At 27.9% G+C, this 23,317-nt stretch overlaps 1 protein-coding gene across 2 annotated transcripts in view; it reads right to left on the bottom strand.

Annotated features, from left to right (window-relative positions):
• Positions 1–23,317, bottom strand: part of gig (tuberin) — an 83,642-nt gene that overhangs the window by 50,737 nt on the left and 9,588 nt on the right. For both annotated transcript variants that reach the window (XM_067282278.1, XM_067282279.1), the window contains exons 3-12: positions 22,204–22,346; positions 19,727–19,813; positions 19,355–19,465; positions 18,402–18,481; positions 12,491–12,555; positions 10,575–10,707; positions 8,436–8,484; positions 8,244–8,369; positions 5,937–6,010; positions 2,458–2,584 (exon numbers count right to left, since the gene is read on the bottom strand). In XM_067282278.1, coding sequence (XP_067138379.1) covers positions 2,458–2,584; positions 5,937–6,010; positions 8,244–8,369; positions 8,436–8,484; positions 10,575–10,707; positions 12,491–12,555; positions 18,402–18,481; positions 19,355–19,465; positions 19,727–19,813; positions 22,204–22,341 — 990 coding nt within the window. In that variant the 5' untranslated portion in view covers positions 22,342–22,346. The remainder of the gene's footprint in view (positions 1–2,457; positions 2,585–5,936; positions 6,011–8,243; positions 8,370–8,435; positions 8,485–10,574; positions 10,708–12,490; positions 12,556–18,401; positions 18,482–19,354; positions 19,466–19,726; positions 19,814–22,203; positions 22,347–23,317) is intronic.

Here is a 23,317-nt window from a genome sequence, read left to right as displayed (position 1 = left end):
AAAAATCACAGATTAAGATCTGGAGAATAAGATGACAGGCACTAGGAAATGCATGACTAATTACTCTTATTAGTACAGCAGTTGTTCCAGAAACTGCTGTATGCAGCATTTGACATGGAGAGGCACACATCTTGCATGAAAGTGATTGCATTTTCAGGCAAGATAGAGCACCTCAATATACTGCCTTAAGGCACAGTTGCTGTTGCAGTTGGGATATAACATAAGTTCAGAGCATTTCTCAGAATCTCTGCTTTGTCACATATGAGGATCTTCATGATGTCTTATCACAGAATCGATATCTGTCTAGTGTCATGATCAACATTCCCCTAATTAAGGGGGAGGTGTCATTCAGGATGGTGAGAAGGTGTGAACTGCGTATGTGGGTGGTGACATTAGACATTGAAGCAAGAACTCCATTTATAATTAACACTCATTTATTTGAATACAAAATACATCTTACATAGGTCTAGGAAATCTCCTTAAAACTAATCTGGCATGATGCAAAGTGTCTGGACGAGAGTGATGGGTCACGTTCAGTACAGCAATAAAGTTCCTATGGTTTGTCACTCCTTGTTGGCAGATCACTGTTCTACGAGTATAGTCCACTGACAGGAGAATCCCCATATCACTTGGATAAAGTTCACTGTCTTAGCAGGAGAAGCTCTGTCTTGGTGGGATCTGCCCTTCTAACCTTGAGTTTGGACTTCTTAAAGGGTTTGCATCTCTGATCAGATGTTCTGGTTGGTCAGGATCTCCATCTTAGCCCTTTTCAATTGTTCCCTAGATTTTTGCTAGGGCTATCTGAGACTGAATTTTAAAGATTGGACACCAGCCAGAAATGTTCATTGAATTGCCATAATATCCACCAATAACTTAGAGTTTAGCGTTTTTACCTCAGTTATAAATATTATCAGCTGCACTCGTGTGACATTTGGTTTCATTAAATATTTTGTTTTTTCTGTTTTTGCAATCATAGAAAAAAAGGTTCAATTTCATTTTATTCTCTCACATAAAATGACCTTTCTTACAATGTTTTTTCACTAAGAACATTTTTATATAAAACAATTTTTTGGTCTTCAGTCAAGATCTCACACACACAGCATATGCCACAAGTCCAATGGGACTAGCTTCTTCAAAGAAGAATGGTCCAAGAATAAATGTGATTATCAACCCACATCAGACTAACTTTAGACAAATGCAGTGAAATATGCTGGAAAACAAGTGTATTTTCTCTGGTCCAAATGCAACAATTACAGGTGTTCACTATTCCAGAGATAAAAATATGCCTCACCACAGGATCTTCCATGGCCTTGATGCATCCACTTCTATTCTGGTAAGGAAGTTTAAAGGAAAGGTCAGTCAGATTCTCCTGTTGGTGACAAGCAACTGCTAGTTATGGCTGAAAATAATATACCAACTTTCTCAATACTCAATACTCCACACTGTGTCATAAAATACACCCAGCTGCTGTGGAACCTGCAACATTATTCATTGACTCTTCAACAACTGTGGTATCATCATCTATGACTAGTAAAGTAATAGTTTTGCACTTTCAACTGGGTTGATCTCCTAGACATCCAGTTTCCTCAAATCAAATCATCATTTTTCCCAAGAGCTTGTGGAGTCATAGTCTTTAACATAAATTCTTACAATTGCAGAATTCCTGAAGCACAGCTAGAGCATTGCTGTTGTTTTCATAAAATGTTTAACAAGAAATGAACATTCCATCAAGGTGATGGTCATAGTTGATAATGGCATTCAACCATTGTGGCCACTACCCAAAACTTGTCTGCAATACATGTCTTTATGCAAAAGGAACTACTTTTTTTACTGTTTGCAGAGCCAAAAGTGTTTTAATAGTGAGTTTTAATACTACTATTTTTTTAAATGGAAATATCAAAATACCAAATTTTGTTGCATTTAGACTGCTAAATATCTTTAAATTAATAAGCGCTCTTTAATTACAATCATCTAGTACATTTTACTCAAATTACGTTATATCGACAAATGCATAATGCTTAAGTATAATTTTATAAGAAATATAATTCATGCAATATTTTATTTTATGAATTTTATTTTCATTCTTTCACTTAATAATAATTGAATTCAGAAATATGTTAATTTTATATCACTAAAATTGTTTACGTTGCTTATAAAATACTTCTATATTCAATTACTATTATATTTTAGAGTGTATAAATATATTTTAAGTGTATTTTAAGTTACAGTGTATAAATATATATTATAAACATTAGAGTGTATATATACAAGTAGATATATTTTGAAAATTATAAAAAGTACATTTTAACTTAAGGGAAAATAAGAAGAAACTCGATTTATTAAAATTGTCTTAGTATATCTTTTATACATCATTTTTTAAATATTTTGAAAAATTAAGAGATTTAATTAAATTTCTTAATATGAAATTTAAAAATTTTGTTTCAATATATACAATACCATTAAGAAGGATGGCAAAACAGCTGACATTGTATTTTCTAAAGACTGAACCCTCTTATTACCCCATAAAGACATGCTCACAAAAAATATGGTTCCTCGAAGTAATGTTGGATCATCATAATTACTTCTGAAAAAAAGATAACAATATACTTATACTCAATTAATAATAACAACAGACATAGTTGTTTGAAGCATGCACAACATACAAAACACATACACAGAAAAAAAAAATTAGCAAATATGCAGAACTTGTCCACAAAATAAAAGAACTCTGGAGAACAGATAAGGTAATTCTCATGCCTATAATCCTTTCCTGCAGAGGCACAGTACACGAAAGTCTTAAAACATTAGGATTTAACAACAGCATTACACCACATTATAGAAATCCATCATAATAGACACATCATGTAGGAAATTCTTAAATACAGACACACACATCAATAGCACAAATAAAAATTACTGCTTTTTTTATGTTACACTTTAACCTTGGTCTGGCATAGTACTGTATTAGGTACTGGTGTCAACTATACAGGAAAAATCCACCACTTATAATAATAATAACAATAATGACAAATTTAAACAAAAATATCCCTATTTTATAATAACAGAATACTATATTATTGACCAAAAAAAGATAATTTTGTAAAACTTAATTCTGCATATATAACACTTGCACATAAACAGTAAGTAAAAAATAAAACAACAAAACACAAACATTTGACAACACCAAGGATTATACAGTCATTTATGATAAAACAACAACAATCATTGATAAAAATAGACAACACTCACCAATGACATAGTAGATACAAATTAGAGATATTTAATTGAAACATACACACACACTAAATTTGGATCCTGCACAGAGAACTTTAAATAACCAAAACAATAGATTAAAAATAAACAGAAGTCAGCAATCTATGGCATGCAGCTTAGTATAGAAAAATGAAAAAGTAAAATAACACAAACATTATATTCTTAATTAATTTTCTAACTATTTGAAACAAATCCATTTTTATTTTACTATCTTTTTATTATTTTTAATATGCATCTCTTCCACTTACAACTATTGTAAAATTCGATTTATTATTTTTAGATTCAATAAATATTAAATACAGATGTGGAATAAAGGTAATTATGTTTAATTTTGGCTTTAGTATTTATTTATTTTTGTTTGTCTTAACTTCAGAAGAGATTTTTATGGCAACTAAATTTAATGGCAAAAATATTGAATATTTTTTTGCCAGGGATTGTATATACAATTCAATGACCCAGTATTCTTAGAAAATCTACTTATTCTGAGATATCTTTCGCTCTCTCTCTCTCTCTGTGAAGAGATGCATGTTCACTGAATTTAAATGTAGTCTGTGTCAATCACATGGTGAACAAGAGATCTCCACATACATTTGTTTTCAAAAGAAAAATTTAAAGGCTCCTATCTCATCCTTCATCTAGCAATCTTACTATTATCCATAAAAAATAGGTTAAAAAACCTCCCACAAACATGGTCCAAGTTGTCAGATCTCCTGAAAACTGACTGGTGCCAGTCATTCTGACATTATACAATGGGCTCATCCACTACAGTATATTAATCTCACATTACATTCAATTATATATATATGATTCATATGCTTGAACATATATTTATTTATGCTGAAACATTCATTGTGATAGCCTACCATACAATCATGACAGCTGAAAAAAGACCATAAGCTTATCTTGCAAAAATGAATAGAAACACAAATAAATGATACTAGAAATTAGGCAATATGACCAAATATGGTCAAAACAATATAACACAAAATCCAATAAATTAAGTCAGAAAAACATTCAAAATTAAAATACACACACACACAGCAGAATACATCAATGTACTAAAACAAAAACATAACTAAAACATAGACTTAAACAGTATAAAATATGTTCATTTTAGAAACAATAAATTATTATTCTATAGACAAATATATAATAAAATCATCATACGCAATTACAGACTAATGATACACTAACAGAACGACGACAAAAAAATGTACTAATCCAATGAGAGAACCTTTGGTCTAATGCTTTTTTGTTGGATAGAGTAAATTGGATCAAAAAGAAGAAACAAAAGATATCAAGTATGCTCTATGTTAAGATAAACACATATGATATACAAAGTTGAAAAATACTTTATGTCAGTATCATACAGAATTCTGGAATAAAGATACATCTTTGCACATGGTTGAACATAAAATTTAAAAATTATGCCACTAATCATCCCATGTCTCCGAATACAATATAATTCTTTCCTCTTGTACTAAAAAACAGATACTAGCATTCTTACAAAACAACAAAAATCATGCTGTAGATATCACATGAAATAGAAAAATTATGCATAGATTCAGTTACTCTATAACACATGTAAACACACAAATATCACAAATCTACATACGATATATATTGATTACAAGAAGCATTTAAGAGAGCACAGAAAGCAATCTGACATATCTGACACACATCCTATTTTTTAAAACACTATGCAACATTAGATATATGGCTTAAACTGCATAATACATTAATCGAAACAAACCAAATATATATAAGGCAAAAAATTTTTTCAAAGAGAGACTATGAGCTCACCCTGATTCTACTTACTCAAGGATAGCACAAATTTTTCAAGCAGATTAATGTAATATATATAAAAATACATGAAACAAAACAATGAATATGCATTATCACATCTCATGTATAGAAATTATGCACACACATACTCTGATGACATACAAATAGAGTTTGACCTAAACCAGTATCAGCAACCTTTCTTGAGAGAAAAGCCATTTTTTAAAATTGAAAAATTGAACAGAAACCAAAATACCAAAGTCCATAAGATGTATATGAAAAGTCAATACTTATTTTTGTTCTAGTTAACAACTAATTAAAAACCATATATATATAAAAAACTAAAAGTTCTAGGAATCCAATTTTTTACACTATAAAATGATTTTGAGACTAAACTCATTTCATCATCAGTTCACATTAAAAAACAGCATTATTTGAATGAAAAAAGAAATAAACAATTCAAATATTTTGTTAAAAGATATTTAAACTATTAATGTGTTACTGCAGAATAATGCGATTTTTCTGAAAAATATTTTATTCAAACTATTAATCTATTCTTTTGCTCAATTATGTTATTTTTAATGTTATTTGATGATGAAATGGTTTAGTTTCAAAAATCATTTTATTGAATTCCTAGAACTTTTAGTGTCTTACACATGTTTTAACATAAAAAAAAAACAATGTATAAGACACTAAAAGTTTCAGTAGTTCAATAATGGATATATTGATGGAGTCAAATTTGACAAAAAGTATTAATATTTAATATCTAAGCTACTCTTTTTTAATTAAAAGTATTAAATTATTTATAACAATTTGAATAATTGAAATATTCATTATTTTAAATATCATTAAGTAATGTTATATTTATAAGAAAAACTTACATATCCTGTAATGCTTTACACATTGTATAAATACTATAGTGGCCTAAACAAGTTCCTAGTAGATTCCTCATGAGCTGGTAATTAAAAAATTATATAGTTTATAATTTAGTTTTTAATTAGAAAAATTAATATTAAATTTTAAACAAAATAAGATGTTTTTTTTTATTAAATATAATAATATTAACATAGATGTTATGCAATCCATCTTTTCTACAATATACTGTACAGTGAAACTTTAATCTATCTTTCCTGGATATATTTTTTTCCCAGAAACATTGTTCAATTACTAGATTCCTAAACAAATTCCATTTATGAAAACTATGAAAATTAAACTTGCATCAATCATTCCTCTATTTATTGTTTTCTTGAAACTATTGGTCAGAATTTTTAATCCTGGATTGATTATTTTTAAGAAAGACCAACATTGCACACACAAATGTTAGTAAGTATGAATGGTAGTAACTGTGATTGATACTTTTTGGAGCTAGGTATAGCAAATGGCAATTTGGACTCTGTACAGTTAACTGTGCAACGTTCCATGTGTCTTATCTCTCAGACTAGCTGGAGGGGAAGGTTGGCAAGAACCTGGTCCAGTTATTGAAACCTGTCAATATATGCAGTTTTGCCAGATCTAATTAGTTTTAATGCTTCTTGGTGACAAAATATTATGAAGTCTAAAATTGCTGAGAGATTTAGCAACTTTCTAGACTCAAGACTGAAACAATAAAGTAAATGGCATACAAAATTAGTACTCTGTAAGATGTTCGCTTTATTGTTCCAACATGGCAACGAGTGACCCAATCTATAGTCCAGAACTATTTTGTAAAGTGTGGCTTTATGAAGAATGAAAAAGGGTAAGACATGACAAAGGTCAATGAAAGTGTTAAGATGACATCATGCAAGATGAAGACCGAGTTTGGCTGGGATCAGGCACCACTACTATAGACTTTGATGCTATCATGACTATGGACCAAGTGATATACTGCAAGTCTTCACTCAACATGTCATTATAACATTATTGAGGACAGATACAAATAAATTTGTAATCATTTACAGTTATTGTTGTGAATTTTCTTTATAAACAGTGTAAGTAATTCTTTGAGTTTCCCACTCAAAGAATTACTTACACTGTTTATAAATGCTGAAGATTGCATATACAATCAAATAAGAATAGTATTAACCAGATTCTTTTCTTGAAATTTGATTAATATAATTTATATTCATTATACTTTCACTTTTTTCAGATAACATAAACTTATATTTATATTAACATGTAAGACATCATTTAATATTGAAAGTAAATAAACATGCCCTGTTTGCATTCATTTTAAATTCAAACATTGCCCTTCTACAGTTCATTGTAATCACCAATAATTTATTTTTGAAACGTGTGATGATAGGTGCTCCTTACAATTTTCCATTTGAAAATATTTATTCTTTATTACTCATATTTACCAATCTCCAGTAATGAGGATTTAGCTTCCTTCCTACCCTCCACCACTACAACTGCAGTCACTCACTGATCTCCAAAATTGAGAAAATAATTATCTTACTTGTTTACATTAATCTTTCTTACATATATGTACAGCTCATATTTATTTCAACGTTTAATATTAGAAGTATTTTGGATCTTTATTAGAAGTTTGATGATGTTTTGTAACCAGAAATATGCTGTAAGAACTTAACTCTTTATTTATATCAAGTAGTCTCCAGTAATATTACTTTCATTATACACTGTTTCACTTAATGTTGCAGTTTGAAGTTATCAATGATATTAAATGAGTACTTGCTGTACTGTGTATGAAAGAAATGTCGGATGAGGAAAAATATGAACGTTGCATGGAGGAGGGAAAGATGGTAGTGGTGATAAAAACAATAAAACCAAGGCAATCAGTACCAAGTTTTACCAAATCACTTGTTCATTCAAGTCCATGAGAGCATTTTTGGAGGCTTATGACATCAGTGATAGAAACCAAGCAAACATCACAAATATTGAAAGTTTATTGTTGTTATAGTTTTATTGTTTTTAATAGCACTTTTCTTTTCCAAACTGTTCAGTTTGGAAAAGAAAAGTGCTATTAAACAAATGTATAGTTTAAAAATAAGCAAGGTTGATTGGACTTGGCAGTGGAAAAAATATCATTGAAATACATTTTTTTTTTTTTTTTTTGATTTAGCAAATACCTACAGACAAATGTGACTTTTTCATAACTTATCCATCATGTTTAATTTTGAAATATGATATTAATATATTATGTAAATTTGATACAAAGAACAGAAAATTAATTAAAATAAAATTTCTAATACCTTCCAACTGACTTGGCAAAATTTTTCTAAATTCACTGTTCTACTAAGTGTTGTTATAACAGAGGGAATAATATTTGATGGTGGATAACTATAACAAATTACTGCATCCAGTACTTGAAGACACAGCTAAAAAATAATAATACATATGAGACTGAATGAAATTATATAACATTATAGTATTTTAATTTTTACCTGAACATCATCTTCACTGTTTGTTCTTTCACAAAGAGTACATGTGTAGCTGTAATAAAATACATTTATATGAAATTTATTGAAAATTGTGTTTATCAACAAGTATAATAAACTTTTATTTATATGTAAAACTTAAATTATAGTTCTAAAACTATTGAAAATCATAAAATCAAACTAGATGTAAAATTCTGTACATTTACTAACTGAAATGAAAACAAGCCATTTAATGTGAGATGTTTCAAAATAAATATCCTTAAACTTTGAGAAAATTTGTGTATGTGTGTATCTATGTATATAGACACTATGTTTAATATTATGTTGTAAATTCTGTAAACAAAACAATTTAAACATTTAAACAGAAAATTTTTAATTTTATAAACTCCAAATTTTCTAACAATATTAAAAATATACAAATTTGTCTCATATTATTATTCTACAATGCCTAACTATTAATACATCATAATGAACAATAAATAAATAAAACCAATCTCATTGACTAAATATATAATAATATAGACATTTGAACAAAAAGTATGTTTTCAAAGCAATTTTCAAAATATATCACCATCTCCTTCCAAAATTACTGAGTAAAAACACAATCTTTGTAATTTCACTTAAGTGTTATCTATAATTGAATTTTTTATGTAAGAGAATTTAAAAAATTATCTCTGTAAAATGAGAACTGTAATTTATGAAAATGAAAATTTTTGATAAATCATAAGTTTTTATTACCAAATAGCATAAAATGATGTAATAAATTAATTTCAATAACAGCAGCATTTTCACTCATGATTTAAATTAATGATTCATAATTAGTTAATGATCATTAACTAATTATGATAAATATTTTGAATTTAAAAAAATATATTAGCATAGGTATGTGAGAATCGGACTGGACGAAATTTCAAAAAAAAAAATTCATTTTTCGTCTGAGACAACATTTATTTAAATCTCAGAAAAAACCCCATTTTTCCATTTTATTACCAGAGGATGATCATATCTTCTCCCCGGAGTCGTTTCCTTTCCCAGGGAACTCATCGAATGTGTCACAGGGAACTAATAACAGAAATTGCTATTGGTGAAAAAGAGTAACGTGGCTTGGGGATATAAAATGGAAAAAGGTCAAGGAAAACATCATCGTCGTCGAGAGTCCGAGGGGACAGAAACTGAGTGCCGGCCCAGAAAAGAATCATCAAATATCGAACTATCCTCCGACATGAATTATTGGTTAACCCTCCGATACGGATTATTATTCACCCTCCAAGAAAAGTACATTCAACCCCGTCAACATACAAGTCTCCCACACTCAGGATTGCCGTTCCATCAGAATAACTGTCTGAACATCAATCTGGAAGGACACCCAATTGCTATCAAAGTATCTATATCATCACATAATTAACTGTAAACACTCTCTCGATCATCCATTTATGTGTCCCATTTATGCTAATTAAACCGGTTATTTAGTTGTTAATCTTGTATCCGAGTCAATCACAATATTACTCTCTAGTCATCTCTCACACCTCTCCTCTCTAATCCGATTGCCTGTGCATGTGACCGCTCGCGCAAAGTTGGAGTTTCTGTGTCCATCTGAAAAGACACTATGGATACCAATATGAATTATAATCTGTTTACCTTTTTACAAATAAAGCAGAAAATCAAAAAGAATTGCCATAAACATTTAAGTAGAAAAATTTTCCTATTGTTCAAATTAAGCAACTTTTTCAAACAAAAACACCACCTTTCTCAATTTTAAGAAAAAACAAAAAACATTTTTACTATACCTTTATTATATTATGTAACCATTTATTTTATATCCATTGAAAATGTTGTTTGTTGTGTTTCATCATAAACTAATTTTAATCATACATTCATTTTTATATGATCTTTTAACTTATTGTTATAGATTATTTCAAAACAAGAAATATATTTATTTTGAAATGCTTTATAATAGAACAATTAGCTTTAAACCTGAAGCAGATCTCAGGAGGAGATTGAAAACATTTGCAGTTCTTTCATTTTATATTTCCAGACATAACTTAGGATTTTTGTGGTTTGTTCAGTATATTTATTTTATTTAGCATGCTGTAGTTAAGATGTAATTGTTTAAAACTTAAAAAACTTATAAAATTTAATACTTACTTTACTATTCCTGCAATAATATCTTCATCTAAATAAGCAGCATTACATTTAATCATATTTACTAACAGTGGAAGAAATTCCTGAACTCTGTTTCCACTAATTATTTCAGGCATCCATTCCAACAAGAAAGGCCCTGAAAATTTTATATATTTAAAATAAAAAAATAATAACAACTTTCCTATACAAATTTGCACACTAAACTGAAACAATTTTAAATAAAATAGTAATGTATAAAAAAAATCTACAGTATTTTTATTGATGATATATTCACAGAACTAGTATATTTGTCAATCATAAATTTAAAAAATCTAAATAATTAATGTGTGTGATAATTTTGATAAAATATTTAAAAAATATTGTATTTATTTTTTAAATAATAATTTTCAATACTTAAAGCATTTTCTAGATAATTCAGGTTCGTAAATCAGATTGCAGTGTAATCTGATTTACAAACTTACCTCATTCTCAAAAATTTTTGTACATCAAAATCTTATAAATAGGGACAAGCTTTTATACTATTTCTTGTAATAAAAATTTCTACCATTCTAGAATAACCAGAATATCTCTAGTGCATAGTGACTGTGTCCTTTTTTCACAAATTCATCACAGAATTCAAAGAACTTCTGCCATTATTTCTGCCAGTTGTTTAAGACTTATAACAGCCTATCTTTTGAGGTGGTCCTCAGAATCACCTCTGATGCTTTGACCACTGTCGTTGTGAACAGGAAATAGATTCCCTTAACTTTGACCTCAGTGCTGACTATTGGAAAAAAATCACAAGCTGCAGAAAACTGAGCTATATTGTGAGAGAGGCATGAGATATTTTTCTTGGCCAACATACTCATAGGACTCTGACTCTGAGGACCTGTCTGCTTCAAGATTGATTCCTAACCTTCAGAGAATGCTTTAAATCATTGAAATATTATGGATCATAACAGTGATTCTTTGCCATAGGCTGTTTCAATAAGTCAAAAGCGTCCATAAATTTTTTTTCCACAAGAAAAAAACATAATTTAAGCACTGCATCACAAACAACCTCCATTTTCTCCTAGATGAGCAGTATATGACATTTTCTCTGTACGCTCCAAACAAACAATCACATTCCCACACAGTTTTTAGACAGATGCATCAATAACTATTCTTTATAGTAATTTGTTAGTGCTGTATTTTCAACAGAAAAAACTCAGACTCAATGTTTTGACTAACCCACATAATGTATAATTGATACTTTGACACAAGTATGAAATTATCAACATTGCACAGAAATAATCAACAATTTACTATTATAAAAGTATATAAATTTAAAAAAAAAAATTAGGTGCTTGCCAATGTAATTCAGTAAACTGATTTTGCAACTTAACTGGCTTTTCAAGACTACCAAGGCTTTCAATCAACCTTTATTGAACATACTTCAAACATTTCAATAAAATGTTTGAAATATAATCAACAAAGGTTGATTGAAAGCCTGGGAGTTTTCAATAATCATGTTGCAAAATCAGTTTACTGAATTACATTGACACAAATAATTAAAGAGTAATAATTCCAAAATAGCAAATCAACAAAAAATGCTTATGAAATTAAAGTGCATGTTGAATTAAGTATTGAAACACAAACCATTTACAAATTTTTTTATGATTGAAAAAAAATTTTTCCAAAGTCATTCATTTTTTGAAATATAAGAATATATATAATAAAAACAAATAATTATACTGTATATGAAAAACTTCACAGAATAAAATTTTAACAGTAATTGATAAATATGATAAATTCATATACTAAATAAAACTGAAATTTTTATTCTAAATTTCTGTAATGATAAGTTAATCATCAATAAAGTTCCCTTCAAATTAATATGACAATCAATGTTTTAGGATATAATTCAAATAAATTAAACAATTTATTTATTCAGTAATTACCTGCATCTTCTTCAAAGTATTCAATTTGTTTTCCATTATCACTAAGTGCTTTCAACATTTCTATCCTAATCAAACAATAAATAATTTTTGATAAAAAATACAATAAAATAATATAAAATATATTTAAATTCAGTATCAATTTTAATTTTTACTTTTAGAAGTACTTAATTTTGGTAAAAACTTAGCAGTTATAAGATGTAGATATTAATGTAGAAAAATCAAATAGATATTAAAAATACATTTAAATATTTTAATAACATTATAATTACATTTGAATATTTAAATTTAACAGTTATGGCAACTACAACGAAGTAATGCAGTATTAGAATTTTTTAAACTAGACATATATAAAAATATTTTTATAATTTTATGCTTTATAATTTTTTAATAAATTACTGAAAACTGTTTTAATACTTTACTACTTTTATGTTTATATTCTAAAATAGTACATTTTAATAGAGTATTGCAGAACAAACTCTTACGATTTGAATGCTTATTTTTATCTTTTTCAATTTATTATTAAGGTATTACATTCTTATGATTATAATGTTGTAATAAACCTTAAAATTTACAAAGTATAATAATATGCAGAATTTAAAAGACTGCATAATTAGAAAATTGCATTATTATTCAAAATATGCTGTACTTTATATTAATTAATTTTGTAAACACTTGAGGCACTTGAAAAAGGCCAAATGGCCATAGTGTCTTTTCATTAAAGATTAAACAAAATATCAACATAAATTCATCATTAACCATACTTTGATATTATGTAGATAATTAATCCATTATGGGTAGTCTGAGTCATAATACAATCACTTAGTATAGGTGATGGATAGAAAACAATGCCTAACCTGTATTATACATAATAAATTATAGGATCTGGAATAGATTTGAAGCTAGATCATATGATAGCATGCTGATACTTTACTATAAAGCCATTTAATTCAATATTGTAACTACCTAATTTTGCAGTATTCTCTCTATGCTCATTTGAACTGGTCAATCAATCTAAATATTTTCTCTAATTAGTTAAAAAATATTCTTAATGACAAAAAAAAAATCACCAGACTACGGATTAGTATGCTATTGAGTGCTACAGTATGATCAGTGGTGTGTAGAAGGGAGTACTATAGGTGTTTAAATCTTTCACAGTAATAAAAGAAATATTAAAATTTATTTGTTTGAACTTTAAAAATTATGAAAACCATTTTTAAAAACATTTGTGATGGCAAACATGAATTATCAGACCATCCACAATACAACTGTTAAGCATATGTTAATAAAAGCTACTTATGATTAGTCATATATTTTTAAATTTTGAGTTAGCCCCCTTTAAGTACTTCTGAATCCATCATTTTCTCAAAGTAAGAACACAAAAGAAAAACATCATTTCATTGCACATAATGATACATAAAGAACACAAAATTGTCAAGAAAATAATAAAAAATTCATATCAGCCAGTCAATTTCAGAATCTGACCCATGTTTCATAGTTTACAAGCAGAAAAGCATTGTACTCACAAATACACAGTCATTCATTCTACTTTCTCCATGGTTAGCTACAGATGGCACAAGGAGAGTAAATCTTGGAACTGATAAACCAATCTCTCAATATCAACAGGTGTGAGAGCAGTGTATTTGGTATTTGGTTCTACTAAAAACTTCAGATTTTATGACTGAAGAGACTTGGGAATTATACAGTAGAGCATTGATTATCCAAACACCAAGTAACCGAAAGCATTCCAGTTGGACTGTGTTGTGCTGAATCAAACGTCTTTGATACTAGATTAACTTCTAAAGTATAATTTTTTTTTGTTTTTATATTTTTAAATATATTTATTTTGTTTGTACAAAATAAAAAAATAATTTTTAATGATACAATAGCCATGATTATTATTATAAAAATTTTCATTAGGCTTAACATCGACAAAAATTCAACACAAAGCGATATGCAATGGAGAAAAATTTCAACATGGGATATATTAATATACTATTATTGGGATATACCAGGGATGCAGAACCTGCAGCCCAGGGTATAAGGCCCCCTTTCAATGTTTATGCGGGCCTACCAACGGTATAGGCCAAATCCCTTCTTTCAAAGTTTCTAAGTATAGAACTTTTTCCCTTTCACAAAGTCATTAGCACCCAACTGTTTTATGACTTTCCCTGAGGTGAGAAATGGGGAGTTGAAGTTCTATTTCTAGCTAACACACTTTCTGGTTTAGATATCGAATATTTTAAGTCTAATACATAGTATTATAACGATTTTTAGAAGAATCGAATAGAATAAAATGATGTTAAAATGTCATTTCTGATGTTATCAGGAAGTTTCTATTTTGGCAAAAAATTTTCAATTTTATGCTTTGGAAAACTTGCTTATTCATCTAAATAGCATCAAACAACATAAAAATAAGTGAAAATAGCACTGAGAAACCATGAAAATAACGATTTTTTAGCATTTGTTTACATTCTAGATTCTGATTGGTATAGTTGAATTTGAATCAACCTTTTCTGAAAAGATTTATTTGTCAACCTAATGTCATTCAAACTAGAAAATACAAATCAGAGTTCAAAAAAGAATGTACAAAAGCTATAACAATAAATTATTTATTTACAACAAAGTTCCTCTATAGGCTAACAATAGAAAAAATTTTTAATTATTACATTGGCCCAAGAAAATTAATAGCTGGAATAGAGTCATATGACTAAAAGGAAGCCGGTTACACTAAAAAGTTTTGGATTTAATAATTATTTCAAACCACGTGAAGTCAAACTTTCTGTGATTACCAACACTAATTACTTTAGCCCGTTGATAATCATGGGCTAAAGTAATTAGACTCCTTGTGTCAACAAAGAGGGTTGTAAAATGGTCCGGCTCCCTGGTCAGTACACTTAATCTTAACCTGGCTCTTCTTCAGAAAAGGTTGTGCATCCTTGGATATACTAATATACTGATTACATGGGATATACTAATATACTATATTAATAATGTATTTTTTCGTACATAATCGGTTATCCAAAAAATTGATTTTCCGAACAACCACAGTCACCAATTGATTCAGATAATCGATGCTCTACTGTATTTTGAAATCTGGATTTTTTTCTTAGGGAATACTCTATTTTTGCTAAAGCAAATCCATCCAACTGATTTTTGGCATGTTTAAAAATCTCCCATTGCTTCTCAGTAGACGGAAAAACTGCTTCCCTCAAGCTTAAAAACCGAAGTTTATGGGAATTTGTATGAATGAATAGTTGAGAGTTCCAACAAATTCTTGAGTTCATTGTAGTCACTGAAAACTTTTCTTGCAGTTTATCAATGATTGCTCTCTCATGGATGAGAAATTTTTGGCATAAAAACAAGCCACTTGAATCCATGTGCTCCACTTGGTTACTACAGAGTATTTTGGGATTGGTAAGCCAGTTATCTCTTTATAAAGACATACATTCACAGGATTTTTAATGAAAGTTTTTCATTTCCACAATGAAATCATTAGCCTAAGGAAATTCTGCCCTAACTCCTTCACATACCCTGTTAAGACAATGGACAAGACAAGTGACATGTCTCAGATTTGGATACATCAACTTTATATTGAGGTAAGACTTAGCATATATGGAACCTGGTCTGTTACAACAAACTTATTCATATGGAATGGCAATGTTCCACAATTTGGTACTTGTATCATTGAAAACCTATAAAACAGTTGTGGAATTAGTCTTTTGTAATTCATAAACTCTTAACAGCATAAGTTGTATTAACTTTTCTGTTAACAGACCAATAAGAAAGTTCAGCTTTTTAACACATCTGTTGTTTCATCTGAAATAAAAAGAACTAGATTTTTTGCTAATAAGTTATTTCCTGTATTTTTTGAAAGGTGCATTATATGCAAGTTGCACATAGATTTTCCTTAGCATGATTTAGTCAGGGATTGAGTGCTTGATATACTTTTTTAAAAAGTTTTTGAATGTTGGATGATTTACCTTGTTAACAGCAATCTCTGACCATATGAAAGCTGTAGCCAGTTCAGATGAAAATTCATTCTTCTTGTTTGTATTCTCCTTTGCAGAATTTAATGATGCCAAAATAAAACTATCCCTTTCTTTCTCTGTTGGAAATGTTTTGCATATTTAATATGCAAAATTTCACGATCATCTTATGTGGCCAGAAATTATATTTTCTGAAGGTAGCCACATAAGTAAGATTTCATTGGGCTGCAATATGAAAAAATTGTAGACCTGTCAATTTCCACTGTTGTCTATCCATCTGTGTCTGCCCGTCTTTCCTCAATCTCAAGAAGGAGTTAGATAGATGAAAGATGAAACCAGATATGAAAACCTTAGTGGCAGGAGGTCCCAATTAACTATATATGAACTTCTGATGCAAACCAGAAGTCACGTTATTTTAATTCAAAATTTTTTCCTGAAAGGTGTTAGTTAAATAGATGAAGATGACCAGCATGATTCTATTGTTAAAGAAAAAGTATCATGTACAGGGACAAGCCACTACAAATTCAAGGTGAAAAGCATATATGAGGCATGTTTTTTAAGTAAGTACCATTTTGAAATAGAGCCATTGCAGTGCTGCAGTTGTTGTTCTGCAAATGCATGCTGAGTACCTAAATCTGTTGGCTGGCCAGAGATGCCATTACAGAAGCATTCGTTTGTTTTACGTTTGTGTTTGATTAAAATGCCTCAGACAATTAAAAATCCCGCTGATTGTGAAGTATGCATGGTGATTCGTTTTCTTAATGCAAAAGACATGAAAGCAGCTGACATTCATTGGCAGATTAGTGAGATTAGTGTAAGAAAAAACATTATGAGTGATGGAATGGTAAGAAAATGGGTTAGAGCATTTAAAGATGGCCATATTAATGTCCATGACGAGGAGCATAGTGGGCGACAGTCTGTCATTACTGAAGACTTGGCGCAGAAAGTTGATGAATAAGGGGATTGTTTTCTTTCACGACAATGCCCATCCACATGTGGCTCAACGAACCCGACCTTATCACATCATATGGCTGGGACAACTTGATCACCCTCCGTATAGCCCTGATCTAGCACCTGGTGACTACCAATTGTTCCTCCACTTGAAAAAGCATCTAGGCAGTCAGCGCTATGACGATGATAATGATGTCAAAATGCCTGTGCTGCAGTGGTTGGCAAATCAGGTGCCAGGTTTCTATGAGGATGGAATTCAGAAGCTGGTTGTACAATATGACAAGTGCCTTAATATTGGAGAAAATTATGTTAAAAAGTAGATTAAGATACAAACTTCCATGTAAGAATAAAATTGTTAAAAAAATTGCACTTGTGTTTTTTTAATATCAAAACAGTACTTACTTAAAAAACACGCCTCGTACTTTAAATTAAATAAATTAAAAATACGATTAAAAATTGCAGCCCAGCATTGTGACGATGTCACAATAAATAATTGCTCCTTGTATTTAAAACCAAATTTTATACATTAATTTTAATAAAATTAATATTTAAAATTGATTTTACACATCAACTATCAAAAAGTTTAAAAAAAAAATTTTTTTAATATTTTGAAATTAATTGTAAATAACTTTTTTAAAATAATTTTTGCATAAAACTTTAAAAATTTATTAAACTATTTGTAATTTTCCATTTAAAAATAATTATGATATATTATAACAAAACATACTTCTAATATAGGGATACAATGTTTTGAATATTAAATATCAATGCTTTTTATAACAGGAAGAAAAGTTCTTCCTGCTATAAAAAGCTCTTTATTAATTTTATGATTAAAATTCCATAAGCATGGTATGTCACAAATATTTAAACCATTAAAAAGTAGATATGAGGGTATCAAATTCATTTGTTAAAAAGCAGATTATTGAAATTAATATTTCCATTAATAAAAAATATATACAGTATTAAAAACAAACCTCGGTAGAAGATCATCTGGGATTTTGTGATCTTTTATTAAACGAAAAAAATAATCTCTCATAGTAGTAAGCTGATTAAACTGTAATATAATTAAAATGCATTAGTCATATATAACAGATTTTACAAGAAAATGTTTAGGAAACTCCAAATATATTATTAAACTTCAACAATAAAATAACGAATAAAATTATAAATAAGTAAAATCCAAAAATATTACTAATAATTTACTTGTTTTTAATTATTTCAGATTTTCTGGAAATAAATAACAGCTAAATTATGATAATAAAATAATTGTAAAATTTAAAGTGTTTGAAATTATTACTTTTTCTATGAATAATTAAAAAAAAATCTCTCTTTTATAAATAAAAAAAATTTATTTTATAAATATAAAACTATAATATTTATAAGTCACTGAATCCTCTTGAAACCTTTTAACCGGTGCGGTATGTTCAAATTTCGTAACCGAATGTTTTCGGCTCCCTCACTGGGTTCTTTCTCAAGCTATGTTTGAGCATACCGCACCGGTTAAAAGGTTTCAAGAGGATTCAGTGGTTTTACCCCGGTGTGTATAGGTGAATTCTTATTTATAAGTCATTAATTGGATATTTTAGACTATATTATAAATATATAAAAATTTAAAAGCTCAATGACACTTACTTTTATAAATATAAAATTTAAATTTTAAAACTTGAACAAGAATATTTTACTAAATAGTAATTCTAAAATTTAATTTAGTCATATCTTTTTATTACTGTTATTGTAAATTAAAGTATTATTGTTGTAATAATAAATTTTTGAAAAAATCATAGCTTATTAGATATAATTCACCTGATATGATTTTAAAAATTTAACACTGATTTGTATTTATTTTTATTTTTTATATATAGAAACAACTGATCAAACAAGCAAATAAATTAATATGTGTATTTCTAATATAATTTAAAGTTTTTACCTGACTTTTTATCATGTTGCAGTAAAAATATAAAATAGTATGTCTGACGTCTGTAGGCTGTGATGAATGTCGCATATCTAAAGTACGCAAACATAATGCTTCAACGGATCCCTATCAAAAAGTATATAATTTATTAATAAAAACAGAAAACTATCAATATTCATAAATGTTAATTTTTATTAAAAGCCTTGTTTCATTTTATTGTGTATCATTCCAAATAAATTTCTGAAATAAAAGTTAGCCTCAGTAACAAAATATTCTATTATTAAATTGAATACAATTAACATTCTTAAGGATTTTTGTTGGTTTGAAATTTTGCTAAATAAAAATTTACTTGAAGTTTATTATAAAATAAATTTCATTTATACTTACTTCATGAAGATGCTTATTTTGAATTACATTTTGTAATTCTTTTATTGTTTTCACTCTCTGAGAAAGAGGACTGTCACTTTCAATTTCCTAATATTAAAAAAGTAAAAAATTAGCTAAATACTTATGCACAAATAATTTTTAATCAATAATGAAAATATAAATAAAAATGTTAATTTTACTATATTAATTTGTATATTTTATTAATATTGTTATCATCATATTATTTGTATTAACTAGATTACAATTATTTATTACAACTACTTTTTGAAACAAAAGAAGAAATATAACCAGTTACAGTGGTGCCTCGTATTTTGAATTTAATTCATTTCAGCAGGCCATATGAACTCCGAATTGTTCAAAGTCCAAAGCAATTTTTCCCATTAAAAATAATGGGAAAAATTAATCCACTCCTACACTAAATAATATCCATTTCAGTAAACTTAAAGCAGCTAATTCATATAATTTAAGACAAAAATAACACAATTATTAAATGTCCTAATAATTAATTAGAATACAAAACCAATAAATATAATACCTAAATACTGTATAATAAAATGAAAATTGCATTTACTGATCACACACCATTCGCTTTGCAATCTTAAACATGGCTGCAAGATCTGTCAAATGTATACTGCTTTCATGTTTTGTGATAAGATTCTTTTTCATCTAAATCATTGATATTATAACCTTCCTTCTACATTTTGTTTATTCCACACATTACTTGGGTGCCATGGCTAATAAGTAAAAGTAATATTGGGTTGAACAGAACTATTGTATAATTTTAACAGCAGTCGTTACTTCACATGTGTGATTTAATTATAACAGTTGTAAAAGTTAACATATTATTGCTAACTTGAAATTGTATTCTTTGTTTAGAAACTTATTTTATGCTTCCAACACAGTTTTTCACTGTGTGCGAGTTTGAAGCATCGTTCAAACTCCAAAGCAAATTTTGTGAAATTTAGTGTTCAAAGGGAAGCATTTGAAGTATGAAGTACCACTGTACTGAAAACTTGAATAAATGAATGTGATATTAATTATATTTATTAAAGTATTTTGAATCAAATTGTTCCTGAAGTTATTTGAATTTGGAACCATATTACCATTATATAATAAATATATCAAGTGTTACAAATCAGATATAAACCAAAAAACTGTTTTGCTATAAAATATCATTTCAATGCTACAAATGCAATATTTTGTATGAATAAACTATATAAAAATATGTTAAAATTTATACAAAATTTCATTTCCAGTTTAACCATAAGTAGGGTAACTTTTTAAATTTCAAATGAAATATTTTTGTATATTTTTACACAACCCAATTTTTCTTTAAATTATGACTTCATTGATATACTAAAAGTAAACTTTTAATTTGATATTTGAGCTTTTTTTTTTTTGTTTCCAATACTGTTAAATGATAATCAAATGTTTAAAGACACATGTTTAAAGAACATTTTCTTGATCTATACGAGACCATCCTCAGGTTCAGAATGCATTTTGGAATGTTAACATATTTCAAAAAAATAATAAAACTTTTAAATACATAAAATACTTAAGTATTTTACGTATTTGAAGATCTGAGGAAGATCTCATATAGATGGAAAACATTTGTCTTTAAACCTTTGATCATCAATAAACCAACCAAAGCCGAATTTTCAGGCTGGAATCAGCTATATTAATAATAAATTATGAGATAATTTGGTATTAGAGGTAGGCGTTAGGCACCATCGCTTGCTAAATTTAATAATTATAATTTGATCATCATTAAACAGTACTGGAAACAAAAAGAAGGCTCTAATTTGAATGAAGTTTTTCTCAGTATTATTTTCTAGTATAATTTGTTGTGTAGTTTTTCTATTATTTAAATTGTTAAATTACTAATTATTAGAAGTATTTAAAGATACGTTATAAGCAATTTCAATTTACATTTCTGCAGAATATAATCCTTTGGATACACTCATCCATAAAATTAGTTAACATTACAAAGTGATGTTTTGCATTACATGTTTAATCTAGTAATGAAGAATTTCTATTATTGTAGAAAATCTAGATAAATCTTCTTATAAAAAAAAAACTGAAAAATCCAAACAAGAGATCAGATATCCTTGATCATCATCTGATCAGAACATTAGTTCCAATCCATTAATTGCCGGCCTTTTCTTTTAGATACTTTGATGCAAGACATACATTACGTGGCAGATCATTGTCCTGTTAGAACATTTTACTTATTGGAAATAAAAATGATTTGTCTAAAAGTTTAAATCTCATTTCATCATGTTTTCCAATAATCTATCTACATAATGTATTTACTCAAATGTAAAGCACTCTTTTTTCAGTTTTTAGAATTTATGAAAACACAGTGTGTCTTACATTCAATACATCATGATAATAATGATATTAGGATAAATTTATTTAAGTAAAAAAATATTAAATTACTGATATTTAATTTTAGTAAAAGTATTAATTTGACTTACTTTTAATATTTCATGATCTAAAACAATTTTTTCAATTTTTGGAAAATGTTCTGGTTGCTGAGATGCACCTTTATTGAAGCCAAAAAACTGTTTAAATTTTTCCTGCAAAGTTTTATCTTTGCTGATAGGTTTAGCCATTCTTTCTAAAATATACAAAGGAAAAAAAAACCCAAATATTATTAAATTAACAGTTTAAGGAAAACTGGAATAGTATTAGAAATTTCATACTGAAAATTTATTAAGACAAAAATAAGCTGTAACATTTCAAATTATGAAAAATGAAATTACTTTTTAAAGTATAAATACGATAATATCAAATAAGAATTTATTAAAATTTATAATAATAAAAAAATCACTGATATTTTTAAAGTGTGAAAAATTAAATTTTAACAAACCAGCAAAGAGTTGCTCAACTATCCCAGCAACATTTAAAATTTTGGTGGCACCATCTGTTATCATATTTTATTTTAAAAACTTTTTATATTTTTAACTATTATAAAATGGCAAAAAGCTTAATTTTCAGGATAGAGAGGGATTTTATAAAAAATTGTAAATGTTAATAATGAGTAAAATTCTCCCTACTCGAGATAAACATGACCTCGATTAGGGACAACCCCCTGGACCTTTAACCACCAAAATTTAATATGATCAATAAACAAATAAACAAACCACACAGCAATACTTCACAAATTTTGGATAAATAGCACAGGAGTTATTAAGCTTCAAAGATGGTGAATAAAATCGTACCCCCATACATACACACAAATATTCACACATACAGAAAAACCCCCATTTTTTTTTTTGCATTTCTCAACATTCCAAGATGTCCTAAGTCTAAAAATGTAAAAATCTTGGAAGGTCATTTTTTGACCAATCTCCATACATATAACAACTGGAAAAGTAAAAATTAAATCCATATTAATTAGAAAAAATATTATATTGTAAGATATCACTAATTCAAAATATTTATGCATCACTGCAAATATCATACTGTGAGAAATGAACTGAAAATACTATTTTATTTTCTAGGGTTGTTATATTTTGGGGCATTTGTTTCATTAAAAGAGTAAAATCCAGTACCTTCCATTCAAAATGGGATAAAGCTATTAGATTT

Source organism: Centruroides vittatus, unplaced genomic scaffold, assembly GCF_030686945.1.
Source record: "Centruroides vittatus isolate TY-2023 unplaced genomic scaffold, ASM3068694v2 contig_950, whole genome shotgun sequence".
In the NCBI taxonomy this organism is placed as follows: domain Eukaryota; kingdom Metazoa; phylum Arthropoda; class Arachnida; order Scorpiones; family Buthidae; genus Centruroides; species Centruroides vittatus.
Note: the sequence above shows the minus strand (reverse complement) of the source record. Positions and strands in the feature narration are given on the sequence as shown.